Below are 15147 nucleotides of genomic sequence, written 5' to 3' on the forward strand. Positions count from 1 at the left end.
GTATTCCGAATAATTCTCAAGATTTCTTATAACCTGACCTAGCTTGGCAGAGAACGCAATTTGCACAAATATTTGCCACATTTCTCAGTAAAGCTTGTAAAGATCGATACCGAATAATTCGCAATTTTAAGCCATTTAAAATCGTTTTAAGAATTTTATTTGTGTTAGCTGTCTAATATATTTGATTTAGAATCAGTGAATTCTAACGATTAAGATGTTGGCCACTTGACGTGCTTGTGAAAATTAATACCGTTTCCACTGAGACATGCAAAGTTTCTAGTACTATGATCTTTTTCTGCTGTTATATATAATTTCTCGTGCGTTTGAGTTTGGGCGAAATTTCTGACTCATTACGTCAATGTCGCTTATGCATCAGTAACAAATGCTCTGAGAAGACCATTTTGCGCGTAGTATTTTCGCCAAAGCATTCGTCTTTGTCATCGACGTGGAAGAGTTTTCGTATATCCCCAGGCAAAAAGCATATAATAGTGCTCACCATTTCAATGCAGCCAATCACCAGAGTCGAACTGTCATCAATAACCAATAAAATAAGACCACATGTTTACCACCCTTTACACCCTCAATTTGGTTTTCAAATCACCGCCCTGTAGACTTTGGTCACTTAAGATAGGACTCTACCCGTATTCAACATTGTTACAATTATTCAGAGAATATCCAAGGTAAGTTAAATCTCAGAAGTCTCTCAAATACTGCACAGACTGCCGTTAATGGTAAGACAAACGCTTACTGTGTGATGCATATAGTTAATAGGGATTTTCAAATCGGAGAACAAGTACTAAAAGCTTTCAAGTATCTCATTTCACAGCAATGAGGTACCGATAGTCTCCGTCAACTTGCGAGTGCGCGCGTGTAGTCAAAACAGTCACGTCTCACAATTGCCGCCTACGTGTACTATAAAAGCTGCTAATTGGACTTCCAGAAAAAAGGGACTATAAACCGTCCACAAAGTTAATACCTTCGCCAGATCTATGACAAAATGAAACACTTGAATTTGGAACACCTTACAAGTGTACGTCTATGAGTATATCTATTAACGTACAGGTATACGAAAACGTCCAAACGTTTACTCTCCGAAAACGCTTCAAACGGGCGTAACGAGCTGGCTAACAAGAAATAATTTAACCAAGCAACAGCGTAAATCATTTTTATTTGTAGTAGATTTTGGGATTATGCCGTGGACTGATGCCGAGAAGTTGCTTTTATGTAGAGAAGACCATTCGGAGTTTCTCGTTAATGTATGTAAATCCTTCGCACCAAGGTCTCGAATATATCCCACTTAAAACAAAACTGTTCCGTTCCGACACAAACCTTTATAAATTGGGTATATCTAAAGTGTTCAGACTGGGTGGCCTCGTGATAACGTCTGCTTGTTGGATTTCGAGAGAAAAAAAGGAATACAAACGGTCCATAAGTTAAGGCTGTCTCTGTAAAAAGGTCCATCGCATTTTGGTTCGGAAAAAGGTTTTCCTTCACTCTAAAACCCGTCAACTATTTAAAGTTATAAGTAATTTCAACGACTTAATTTTTAACGTTGAAATATTTTTATAGCCTAGCTAATTATTACGAATAATTCCCAAGGTTTCTTATAACCTGACCAAGCTTGGCAGAGATCGCAATTTGCACAAATATTTGCCACATTTCTCAGTAAAGCATGTAAAGATCGATACCGAATAATTCGCAATTTTAAGCCATTTAAAATCGTTTTACGAATTTTATTTGTGTTAGCTGTCTTATATTTTTGATTTAGAATCAGTGAATTCTAACGATTAAGATGTTGGCCACTTGACGTGCTTGTGAAAATTAATACCGTTTCCACTGAGACATGCAAAGTTTCTAGTACTATGATCTTTTTCTGCTGTTATATATAATTTCTCGTGCGTTTGAGTTTGGGCGAAATTTCTGACTCATTACGTCAATGTCGCTCATGCATCAGTAACAAATGCTCTGAGAAGACCATTTTGCGCGTAGTATTTTCGCCAAAGCATTCGTCTTTGTCATCGACGTGGAAGAGTTTTCGTATATCCCCAGGCAAAAAGCATATAATAGTGCTCACCATTTCAATGCAGCCAATCACCAGAGTCGAATTGTCATCAATAACCAATAAAATAAGACCACATGTTTACCATCCTTTACACCCTCAATTTGGTTTTCAAATCACCGCCCTGTAGACTTTGGTCACTTAAGATAGGACTCCACCCGTATTCAACATTGTTACAATTATTCAGAGAATAACCGAGGTAAGTTAAATCTCAGAAGTCTCTCAAATACTGCACAGACTGCCGTTAATGGTAAGACAAGCGCTCATTGTGTAATGCATATATTTCATAGGGATTTTTAAATCGGAGAACAAGTGCTAAAAGCTTTCAAGTATCTCATTTCACAGCAATGAGGTACCGATAGTCTCCGTCAACTTGCGAGTGCGCGCGTGTGGTCAAAACAGTCTCGTCTCACAATTGCCGCCTACGTGTACTATGAAAGCTGCTTATTGGACTTCCAGAAAAAAAGGGACTGTAAACCGTCCACAAAGTTAATACCTTCGCCAGATCTATGACAAAATGAAATACTTGAATTTGGAACACCTTACAAGTGTACGTCTATGAGTATATCTATAAACGTACAGGTATACGAAAACGTCCAAACGTTTACTCTCCGAAAGCGCTTCAAACGGGCGTAACGAGCTGGCTAACAAGAAATAATTTAACCGAGCAACAGCGTAAATCATTTTTTTGTAGTAGATTTTGGGTTTATACCGTGAACTGATGCCGAGACGCTGCTTTTATGAAGAGAAGACAATTCGAAGTTTCTCGTTCAGGGATTTAAGCCCTTCGCACCAAGCTCTCGAATATATACAACTTAAAACAAAACTGTTCCGTTGATCCGACACAAACCTTTATAAATTGGGTATAACTAAAGTCTTGAGACTGGGTGGCCTTGTGATAACGTCTGCTTGTTGGATTTCGAGAGAAGAAAAGGAAAACAATCGGTCCATAAGTTAAGGCTGTCTCTGTAAAAAGGTCCATCGCATTTTGGTTCGGAAAAAGGTTTTCCTTCACTCTAAAACCAGTCAACTATTTAAGATTATAAGTAATTTCAACGACTTAAGTTTTAACGTTGAAATATTTTTAGAGCCTAATTATTACGAATAATTCCCAAGGTTTCTTATAACCGGACCAAGCTTGGCAGAGATCGCAATTTGCACAAATATTTGCCACGTTTCTCAGTAAAGTATGTAGAGATCGATACCAAATAATTCGCAACTTTAAGCCATTCAAAATCGTTTTACGAATTTTATTTGTGTTAGCTGTCTAGTATTTTTGTTTTAGAATGGTGAATTCTAACGATTAAGATGTCTGGCCATCTAACATGCTTGTGAAAATTAATACCATTTCCACTGAGACATGCAAAGTTTCTAGTACTATGATCTTTTTCTGCTGTTATATATAATTTGCCGTGCATTTGAGTTTGGGCGAATTTCTGGCTCATTACATCAATGTCGCTCATGCGTCAGTAACAAATGCTCTGAGAAGACCATTTTGCGCGCAGTATTTTCGCCAAAGCATTCGTCTTTGTCATCGACGTGAAAGAGTTTTCGTATATCCCCAGGCAAAAAGCATATAATAGTACTCTTCATTTCAATGCAGCCAATCACCAGAGTCGAATTGTCATCAATAACCAAGAAAATAAAACCACATGTTTACCATCCTTTACACCCTCAATTTGGTTTTCAAATCACCGCCCTGTAGACTTTGGTCACTTAAGATAGGACGCTACAAGCATTCAACATTGTTACAATTATTCAGAGAATATCCGAGGTAAGTTAAATCTCAGAAGTCTCTCAAATACTGTAGAGACTGCCGTTAATGGTAAGACAAGCGCTCACTGTTAATCGGGATTTTCAAATCGGAGAACAAGAGCTTAAAGCTTTCAAGTATCTCATTTCACAGCAATGAGGTACCGATAGTCTCCGTCAACTTGCGAGTGCGCGTGTGTGGTCAAAACAGTCACGTCTCACATGTAATTGCAGCCTACATGTACTATAAAAGCTGCTAATTGGACTTCCAGAAAAAAAGGGACTGTAAACCGTCCACAAAGTTTATACCTTCGCCAGATCTGTGACTGACAAAATGAAATACTTGAATTTGGAACACCTTACAAGTGTACGTCTATGAGTATATCTATTAACGTACAGGTATACACAAACGTCCAAACGTTTACTCTCCGAAATCGCTTCAATCGGGCTTAACGAGCTGGCTAACAAGAAATAATTTAACCGAGCAACAGCGTAAATCATTATTTTTGTAGTAGATTTTGTGTTTATGCCGTGGACTGATGCCGAGACGTTGCTTTTATGAAGAGAAGACCGTTCGCAGTTTTTTGTTCATGGATGTAAGCCCTTCGCACCAAGGTCTCGAATATATACCACTTAAAACAAAACTGTTCCGTTCCGACACAAACCTTTATAAATTGGGTATAACTATAGTGTTCAGACTAGGTGACCTTGTGATAACGTCTACTTGTTGGAATTCGAGAGAAAAAAAGGAATACAAACGGTCCGTAAGAAAAAAGTTTTCCTTCACTCTAAAACCAGTCAACTATTTAAGATTATAAGAAATTTCAGCGACATAAGATTTTTGAGCCTAATTATAACGAATAATTCCCAAGGTTTCTTATAACCTGACCAAGCTTGGCAGAGAACGCAATTTGCACAAATATTTGCCACATTTCTCAGTAAAGCATGTAAAGATCGATACCGAATAATTCGCAATTTTAAGCTTTTTAAAATCGTTTTACGAATTTTATTTGTGTTAGCTGCCTAATATTTTTGATTTAGAATCAATGAATTCGAAAGATTAAGATGTTGGCCACTTGACGTGCTTGTGAAAATTAATACCGTTTCCACTGAGACATGCAAAGTTTCTAGTACTATGATCTTTTTCTGCTGTTATATATAAGTTGTCGTGCGTTTGAGTTTGGGCGAAATTTCTGACTCATTACATCAATGTCGCTCATGCATCAGTAACAAATGCTCTGAGAAGGCCATTTTGCGCGTAGTATTTTCGCCAAAGCATTCGTCTTTGTCATCGACGTGGAAGAGTTTTCGTATATCCCCAGGCAAAAAGCATATAATAGTGCTCACCATTTCAATGCAGCCAATCACCAGAGTCGAATTGTCATCAATAACCAATAAAATAAGACCACATGTTTACCACCCTTTACACCCTCAATTTGGTTTTCAAATCACCGCCCTGTAGACTTTGGTCACTTAAGATAGGACTCTACCCGTATTCAACATTGTTACAATTATTCAGAGAATATCCAAGGTAAGTTAAATCTCAGAAGTCTCTCAAATACTACACAGACTGCCGTTAATGGTAAGACAAACGCTTACTGTGTGATGCATATAGTTAATAGGGATTTTCAAATCGGAGAACAAGTACTAAAAGCTTTCAAGTATCTCATTTCACAGCAATGAGGTACCGATAGTCTCCGTCAACTTGCGAGTGCGCGCGTGTGGTCAAAACAGTCACGTCTCACATGCAATTGCCGCCTACATGTACTATAAAAGCTGCTAATTGGATTTCCAGAAAAAAAGGGACTGTAAACCGTCCACAAAGTTAATACCTTTGCCAGATCTATGACAAAATGAAATACTTGAATTTGGAACACCTTACAAGTGTACGTCCATGAGTATATCTATTAACGTACAGGTATACGAAAACGTCCAAACGTTTACTCTCCGAAATCGCTTCAAACGGGCTTAACGAGCTGGCTAACAAGAAATAATTTAACCGAGCAACAGCGTAAATCATTTTTTTGTAGTAGATTTCGGGTTTATGCCGTGGACTGATACCGAGACGTTGCTTTTATGAAGAGAAGATCATTCGGAGTTTCTCGTTTATGGATGTAAGCCCTTCGCACCAAGGTCTCCAATATATACCACTTACTGAACAAAACTGTTCCGTTCCGACACAAACCTTTATAAATTGGGTAAAACTAAAGTCTTGAGGCTGGGTGGCCTTGTGATAACGTCTGCATGTTGGATTTCGAGAGAAAAAAAGGAATACAAACGCTCCATAAGTTAAGGCTGTCTCTGTAAAAAGGACCATCGCATTTTGGTTCGGAAAAAGGTTTTCCTTCACTCTAAAACCAGTCAACTATTTAAGATTATAAGTAATTTTAACGACTCAAGTTTTAACGTTGAAATTTTTTTTTTGAGCCTAATTATTACGAATAATTCCCAAGGTTTCTTTTAACCTGACCAAGCTTGGCAGAGAACGCAATTTGCACAAATATTTGCCACATTTCTCAGTAAAGCATGTAAAGATCGATACCGAATAATTCGCAATTTTAAGGTCGCGGGGGATACCTACAGCATGAATAAATTCATGAAGGGAAATTTTGCTTGACCTGCAGCTTTTAAAACGTTTTTTTCTCAGCTGTTATGGGTGCGATTATGCTCAAATTTTACAGAGACACAAAGAAATGATGAAAGATTGTGAATGTCGTCTTTTATTTGGTAGATTGCATTTAACGGCGATGTTATAGCCTCGTGAGTGCAAAATTGGGAAAAACATGAGTTTGTGGCAGAGTTTGCGGCGGAACGAGTAGGAGACAGCACACTGTGATCTTGACAAAAACTAATTAGTCAATACCTCTAGAGTGTCATAACAGAAGCGGATTTTTTAATTTAAAGTTTGCCAGCAAGTTACGGCGGTTTAAGTGTGCAAATTTGAATTTAATGTCTTCTACCTCTTTCTAAAAGCGCTCTTTTAAAATTCTGCTTCTGTTATGACACACTTCAGTATTCATAGTTTACCTATCTGCAGTGGAAAGTCATGAAGTTCTGTATCCGTGCTGTATTCTCTGCCACAAAATGGTCGGAAAAGTCCAAACTTTGAGATTTCCGAAGGTGTCCCGACCTAAATACGATCATTTTGCCAAGGAGAGATGTAATTATGGTAATTATATTCCACGCTTTTATGGTGAGAACAATGCGTTTTTAAACAGGACACAATTGTTTATGCCGAATATTTTTGTGATTACTCTGAGTTGCAGAAATATTCAAATTTAGATGAAAATAAGTTCAAAGACTTCCTACCAACTATATGAACGTATATCGCTAAGTGTTGTTTTAAATTGGTTAAAATATCAAAGAAACAGGGATTATTTCAAATCACGCGCACGCGCCCATATCTTTGTCCAGTCATAAATATCTCGTAAAATTGTCGATGTCAGTCGTTGTACTTCGTGCATACGCTTTAAATAAATGCATAATGATGAGCCTAAGGTGTCCCCCGCGACCTTAAGCCATTTAAAATCATTTTACGAATTTTATTTGTGTTAGCTGTCTAATATTTTTGATTTAGAATCAGAGAATACTAACGATTAAGATGTTGGCCACTTGACGTGCTTGTGAAAATTAATACCGTTTCCACTGAGACATGCAAAGTTTCTAGTACTATGATCTTTTTCTGCTGTTATATATAATTTGTCGTGCGTTTGAGTTTGGGAGAAATTTCTGACTCATTACGTCAATGTCGCTCATGTATCAGTAACAAATGCTCTGAGAAGACCATTTTGCGCGCAGTATTTTCGCCAAAGCATTCGTCTTTGTCATCGACGTGGAAGCGTTTTCGTATATCCCCAGGCACAAAGCATATAATAGTGCTCACCATTTCAATGCAGCCAATCATCAATAACCACTAAAATAGGACCACGTGTTTACCATCCTTTACACCTTCAATTTGGTTTTCAAATCACCGCCCTGTAGACTTTACTAATGTTGTTCTATTTTCAGTGACTGAACAAGAGTAAAATGGCGTCTAACACTGCGATATCTGTGCTTTCCCTAATGATGGCAATTCTGTGTATGCAAGGTACACTCAATGTCATTGATACGCGTTAGGTTAGTTATACAATGCTGTTCATTATAAAAAATTGAAAGCAAAAATGATCAGGAATCCTATATAGGGTTAAAGGAGAAAAATGAGCAGCTTAGCGATGTATGTGTGACGTCAAAGAGCTCAACCTGAAGTTTGGCAGGAATCAATCAATCAAACAATTAATCAATCAATCAATATCAATCAATTTATTAATGTCATGGCGCGGGATGAGGTTGCCCTCTATATCCGAGCCAGAGCCTCATGTTAAAAGCGCATGACAATAATTAAATACATTATAAAAAACAATAGAAACTAGTATAAGTAAAAAATAATAAAAATATTTTTTTTTATTTTAAAATAGCTAGAGTACCATATCTTATGAGTAAAAAATTTTAAAATGTAAAAATGCTTTAACCCACCCACACGAAATGTTACACCCAGGATTAAAAACTAGAAAAATGATAATTATGCTAAAAGTAAGTCGCTAGAATCTATGAAATGCAATAGTTACATTTTGCAACTAGCCTTTAAGTTAAAAAAGTCAAATGTTTTCAAATGTCTCTCAAGTTACTAGATTGTTTAACGTAAGAGCTTTAATCGTTTTTTAATTACTTGACACTACTTGTTAATTTTGTATTGGCATGTTTTTCGAAATGCCTCTTTGTACAGCATCATTTGTACAGCATCATTTTGCACAAAATAAAGTGCAAGAGATAGTTGAGCTCATTGACGGCACGCATACATCGCCAGGCTGCTAATTTACTCCAAGATGGCGGCAGCCGGTTCTCATTTTTTGGACTACTTCAAACAAGGATTTCATAGGGTTTGGATACTCTTTGGAAGCTGAAATTTTGGTTAATAACATATCTTTGTATTACCTTTTCGTTGGGGTGAAGAAAAGGGTTAGTTGCGGAGTTATCAAATACTGGGCTTTTCTGGAGTTTGTTGGAATGACGGGGGTTTGAATTAAGACAAAGGGAAATTCGATGTAGTGCTTATTTAAAGTACCTCGTGACTTTTATTAAAAATTTATGATTGGTTTGATGTTGAAATTCTTGCTATTTCAGCATGGCACAAGAGTAAAATTCAACAAATCGTTCCTATGTAATATTTTTCTCGTTTATTTATAGATTTACTACCTTGAAGGTTATTTAGCATTTGAAAAGATTCCCTGTAATTATATCGGTCGTCAATTACAAGTTCGTCATTACGTTGGTTAAAACAAAACTCGTCTTTTCAAAACGTAGCCTGCGTAGCTGGCGGTATTGTTGGGTTTTTAAGTGCTCACTTAAAACCCAACAATACCGCCAGCTACGCAGGCTATTCAAAACGAAACAACGCTGAAAACGCCCGGGAGGGCACTCCCATATATGAGCTATATAGGTATGTGCTGCTGTGAAGGGTATGGTTTTCAATCAGTTTAGTCTGGGATAGGATATAGAAATCAGAGAGTTTTAAAAATTTGGTCTAGAATAGGGTGTCATTTGCCGGGAAACTGATCAGTGGTATGAAGAATTAATTTTAGAATAGGAATAGAAACTCAGAAGAGAAAGAGGCTTTCCTAAACGTAAATAAAATCATCGCGGCAACGTTGTTGACAGATGGTTTTCCATTACAAAAACGCTAATAATGATACAGTTCTCATTAACAACAAGTCTGGGATAGGGTAGGGATTTTCGGTGTCTAGTCTAGTATAGGGCTGCAAAATCAGCTGAACATGGTCTGGTATAGGGTAAGTGTGTCAGAGTCCCAGCGGCACACCCCCCACCCAAAAATATACAGAATGTCCTCCCCTCCCCCCTCCCCCGGAGGTAAAAACGATAAAAACTTAGGCTTTCTGTCGTGCAAACAAGACTTCTAACGGCCATCTCTCTCTGTAGCGAGTGCAAATCCATGTGATATAGTATCTGGCAACTTTCTCACCCGAAGATGTGTGTACAATGGCTGTTACGGATGTTACTCTAACCATGCCGGAAGTGCCGCGTTGGACCAAAACTGCAAGGATCATTATAAAGGCATTAACAACTTCTGGCAAAGCTATCAGTGCTGTGGTTACACACCAAACCAGTGCCCCCCTACGGTGAGTTACTGAGCTTTTTGGGCCGATTACTTGGCGAATTTCTGCCCGGGCTGAAATTCGCCACTTAAGGTTAGAGCTTTAAAATTCGCGTTTGCTTTTGTTTCGCATTACTTGGCTTAGTGATTTGTTTGATAAAACCCGCGCCACTTTCTTAACCAATCCGAAGTAGAACCACAGGTAGCCAAAGCTTTATAAACGACTGAAAATACAAATAAAATGATCCTAAATTGTCAAATATTTATCGTTTTATCATACATTCTTTTTTTTCTGTTAGCTTTGTTCTACGAGCGAAAATTAACATTTTCACGATTAAAATCGCTTCTAACTCTTGTAAAGCGCAGTGAAAAGGTCGCACAATCTAATTGCGAGAATGCCAAATGAGAGCGACCTGTTTTCACTGTATCTGAAATAATGCATCGTCGAATTATTACAACACCAGATGATCCTAGAGGAAAACCGTTCTAATTATTAAAGAAATTTTGTCAAAAATTGCAAAACCTTATCTTGATGTCTGTCTAGTACAGATGAAATTGAAGTTGTACCAAGTTTTCTCGCCTGTATTTTTCCTGGAAAGCTATGCTAAAGAGAAAAAATGTGAAACCGCTGGCACTGTTTTCTTACTAGATAACTATAAAACATGTTTTAATCCTGTTGAAAAAAAATCACAGCTCGCAACTGTACCCTTCCAACTGCTAATTTTACCACTAGAGGAAAAAAGTTATGTCAAACAATGGACTTTGCCAGTGATAGTTGTTTTTACATGACCATAATTCTAACTCCCATTTCCGTCGGACCAGGTATGTTCTTTGTCTGAATTTTACACAAGCATATGAATATACCTTATTACAGGAAATTAACGCTTCATGAAATTAACGCGAGTTTTAAATATTCGCGTTAATTTAAGTCGCGTTAATTTTTGTTAACGTTAATTTCCGCGCCGTTAATTAGATGGAGCGTTATTTTCCATGACCTTAATTTCCATTATTTTGGCCTCAATTTCTCGATACAGTCCAATCGTTCTTGACTCCTACGAAAAAGCCTTATTTTATCAGGCGGAAATTTGCCAGTGTCACTGATACCGTAAAGAATGCTCATTTGGGCAAAGTACAACGAACATTGTTTGCGGCTAACATTATACGTCTACAAGTGTGAAATAAACTTGTTCCTGTTGTCTACTTCGCGTTAATGTCCTTCATTGGGAAGTAATTTTTCCTTCAATTCGCGTTAGTTTAAGTCGCGTTAATTTCAAATACCTTAATTAACACAAGCGTTAATTTCCTATAATAAGGTATATGATTAAATTTAAAAGGAAAATTATCTCATCACATGGTCTGAAATGGGACAACAAACAAACCACGCTTTCAGAATAGGTCCATTGTTAAAAAATAAAACTTAAGGTAAAAGCTGTTAAAATTGATGCTAAACGTTTTCGATCTGTTCGATCATCATCAGAGTAAAAAAATCTGCATACGCTCAACGTTCTTATAGTTCAGATAACACCAGTTATGTAATACCTGTTCCCATGGGGAACAAGGTGAGGTCCAGTGATTGCACTTGTTTGTTTAGTTCAGGACGGTAGCGTGCAATGTAGAATGCTTCTTTTATTCTTCTTTTTAACCATGAGTGGGCGAAATGAGTGATCGAACAGATCGAAAACGTTTAGCATCAATTGTAACAGGTTTTACCTTAAGTTTTATTTTTTAACTTTTTATCGGCGATATGTATATAGGTCTATTGTTATTATGTAAAATCGTGAAAACCTTCTGTCTCCTGTTGATGTGTCATTGACGGTTATTGAGTCTTTGCTGAATGTTTTCTCTTGTTTTTCTTAAACAGTATGGCAGTCCTTGGCGCCGTGGCACTCCATCCAAACGCTTTGCACGACGTCAACAGCAACACGATGCTTAAGATCAGCGGTGCTGTGTTCGATTAGAACATGACGTCATCTGTATACTCAAAACACATCAGGATGATTTTAATTGGGTTTAAACACAAGCATGAGCACGAGCACAAGTATAAGCCAACATGGCCGATAAGAAAAATGATCACACTCACTCTTCGTACGCTTTCCTCGTTAGGAGCATTAGCATAAGCAGAAAAAGAACGAACAACTTTGTTTTCTTGTTTTTGTGCTTTTTTAAAAAATTGCTATATTTAGAGAGGAAGCCGCATCAGCTCTATGCAGGTCCTCTATTACAGATTGAATTGGAATTTGGCATGTTGGTTTTTTTTAGGAGGGAGGGAAACCGGAGAACCCGGAGAAAAACCCTCGAAGCAAGGCGAGAACCAACGACAAACTCAACCCACATATATGACGCCTGGTCCGGTAATCGAACCCAGGCCCCTAATTCCCCTCTAATCTCTTGTGAGATGTGCATGAAAAGAATAGGCCATTTCCGAGTTACCTTTAACCTCTGTTTCCAAACGAGTCTACGTGCGAAGCCATTCATATGAAAATGAGTTTCACCTACAGGTCCATTTTCATGCAAATCAAAATCATTTTTATTTGAACGGTTTAGCACGTAGACTCGTTTTGAAACAGAGGCAAATGGTAACTCGGAAATGGCCTATTAGTCTGTTCGTTTTTCTTATCCAGTCATGATTACACTTGTGCCTGCCCTTGTAGCTATCAGTTTAGAATAAGGTCATTTTCCATAGATAAGGTTTATGTTTTATCACTTGATTATTTCCTAGTTTTGTCTGTGCTTTGTTGATACGCTATATTAGTACAACAATTTTAAAGCACTACTTAGTAAACACCAATAGACACGCTTGAACAAGAAGCAGAAAATAAAAACCCTGATTGTGTTGCAAGTGTCTGCTTGATTTCTTGTTTGTTTACTCTTTTCAGAAGGATGGGATGGGTCAATTTACGTATTTTCTTAAAGGGACTGTGTCACGGCTGAAATAAGTTTCTTTTGTTAAGCTTTGCCAAATACTCACTATATGAAACTTAATGTTTGCAAAGAAATAACTTCTATGGATCTGAATAACAAAATCATAGCTTCATTGCAGTCAAACTTGTTTCCCGGGAGCTATAAATTAAAGTTACACGAGTTGCAAGCAAACGAAATTAACTTTGAAAACTGTCTTGCCCAACAATATTTCAAAAACCCAAATCGCAATCCGTTTAAATCTTCGTCAGTTTTGGCCATCCGTACCTTCTTTTTATTTGCAGTGTTTATGAAATGTTCCTTCACTATTTTAAGTAGTTATTTTAATATTTTACCGAATTTTATGATCATGTTTCCATGCTTAAATTGGCTAAAATCCGTGACACAGTCTCTTTAAGGTAAAGACCCTGTTTTCGTTACAAATCACTATCTTCTGCACTTTTAGCTACTTTTAAAATCCATTTTCTCTGAGGACTTGCCTTTGTGGATTAATTTTGAAATTACACTGAAAGTAGAATAAGATAATTAAATTGGTATCTACATGTACTTTGCTTAGTGGCGAGATTGAGCGAGTTTGTGCGAGATAATGCGAGTTTAGGCAAGTTAAGGAGAGTTAAATAATTTTGGACATAATATCAAGTTGCGAGTTAGGGTGAGTTACGGCGAGTTAAGGTCCCAGAGTATATCGTAGGCCTACGGAAAAAATGTTAAAAATATACTGTGGGTTCGTTAAGGCAAATAAATGCCTCTATGTCCTTAGGTCTCTACGCAAAGATGGCTACAAGCAGGCAGAAATAGACTTTCTTCGGATACCTTAGTACTTCCGAATTTCACATATGCCCTTTCAGTCTATGGAACATCAGAGTCCGACCTCACTCCAGTCCAATGTTTCTTAGATCGTTGCTGGAAAAGGAATTTTACTACAAAGAATTATAATATACGATCAATCTTACAGAGGCAGGATCATAGGATCCTTAAAAGGGTGTTTCAGGCCGCCAATCACCCCCTGTCGCTTTTTATTCCGCGTGTAAAGGCCTGCTGCTACAATTTACGGACGAGGTCAAGCGTCCTACCAAGTATCAAAAGTGAGCGTTTTAAAAGTACATTCGTTAATCGTTTAATTTTTAGATATAACCTAGCTTTAGAATAACAAGGTCACAGAAGCTTTTTAACTTATTAAGTAGTCAATTTATATGTATTTAAAACTTTTTTTTAATCTTGTAAATCGTGATAATTAGTACAGTAATGAGAAAAAATTAAGCAGAAAGTTTTAAATTATCGTGATGAACTTCTGCGTTAAGTCTTAGTTTTTCCCAACGGATGTGGAGCGCTTCTTTGATCTTGTATGTAAACTTTGAAGATGCCTGATCAATGATGTCAAAATTGGCCTGTGTGCATACCGTAATGATTCGATTTAGCGCCCGGGGCGCTTATTTACTTTTGGCAACTCAAGGGAGGGCGTTTATTCGAGACAGGGCGCTTATTCGGGACAGGGCGCTTATTTAATTTTTTGAGAAACAACCAAATGTATCTAACAATAACAGGAACTATAACAGTTAGAAATTGTTAAAAGTTCAGTTACTTTTAAAATAATTGTTCATTTTAACAGTAAATATATACATGAACTGTACGGTGAACAGTCAGGAGTTTATCTAGTTGACGTCAGTGACTTCAGTAGGGGCAGTTATCCACAATAGGGGCACTTATTAGAATATGGGTGCTTATAAGAATGGGGGCGCTAATAAGAATGGGGGCGCTTATTGGAATATATAGGGGCGCTTATTTACAAAAAAACATTCGAAGGGGGGCGCTTATTCGGAAGGGGGCGCTTATTGGAAGGAGGGCGCTGAATCGAATCATTACGGTACTGAGCGGAATGTTTCTGAGCTCTTAAGGTGTTCAAAAATGTGCGATGTCCTGTCCGTTGTTGGGTGTTCCCTTACACGTGTATTGAAATGTCGGGAGGTTTCACCGACATAGCAAGCTGCACAGCCTGCACACGACAATTTATAAACCACACTTGACTGGAGACCGCTAGGGATGGGGTCTTTCACACTTAGGAGACTTCCTACTTTGAGAGAAGAAAAGGCTGGCTTGATGTTTACATTATTGCAATAAAATTGCGATAGTCGACGAATGCGCTTTTGGGTGCAGCTGGAAAATACACCTACAAATGTACGGTAATTTGAAATAAAAGGTATTGGGCGTTTCTTCAACATTAGATCTTTCAGAGTTGCTGGCTACATGTTTAATGACACTACGATTAATG

General features: G+C 37.6%; 1 protein-coding gene across 2 annotated transcripts; it reads left to right on the plus strand.

Annotated features, from left to right (window-relative positions):
• Positions 1 to 2176: 2176 nt before the first annotated feature.
• Positions 2177 to 12798, plus strand: LOC144666168 (uncharacterized). 2 transcript variants are annotated; one of them, XM_078527537.1, is made up of 4 exons: positions 2177 to 2258; positions 7820 to 7898; positions 9785 to 9984; positions 11821 to 12798. In XM_078527537.1, exons 2-4 carry the CDS (start codon positions 7838 to 7840, stop codon positions 11890 to 11892), a joined length of 333 nt encoding a protein of 110 aa, XP_078383663.1. In that variant the 5' UTR covers positions 2177 to 2258; positions 7820 to 7837; the 3' UTR covers positions 11893 to 12798. The 2 variants fall into 2 exon arrangements, with proteins under 2 accessions (XP_078383663.1, XP_078383662.1); XM_078527536.1 differs by lacking the exon at positions 2177 to 2258 and adding an exon at positions 5071 to 5342.
• Positions 12799 to 15147: the final 2349 nt, after the last annotated feature.

The sequence above is a fragment of the Oculina patagonica genome, chromosome 9, assembly GCF_052425735.1.
Source record: "Oculina patagonica isolate OP01 chromosome 9, crgOcupat, whole genome shotgun sequence".
In the NCBI taxonomy this organism is placed as follows: Eukaryota; Metazoa; Cnidaria; class Anthozoa; order Scleractinia; family Oculinidae; genus Oculina; species Oculina patagonica.

Excerpts from the sequence above, each read along its gene's own strand:
- LOC144666168 (XM_078527537.1), top strand. The coding sequence starts at position 7,838 with ATGGCGTCTAACACTGCGATATCTGTGCTTTCCCTAATGATGGCAATT. Across the intron at positions 7,899-9,784 it reads GGCAATTCTGTGTATGCAAG|CGAGTGCAAATCCATGTGAT; the intron begins GTACACTCAATG and ends CTCTCTCTGTAG. Across the intron at positions 9,985-11,820 it reads CAAACCAGTGCCCCCCTACG|TATGGCAGTCCTTGGCGCCG; the intron begins GTGAGTTACTGA and ends TTTCTTAAACAG.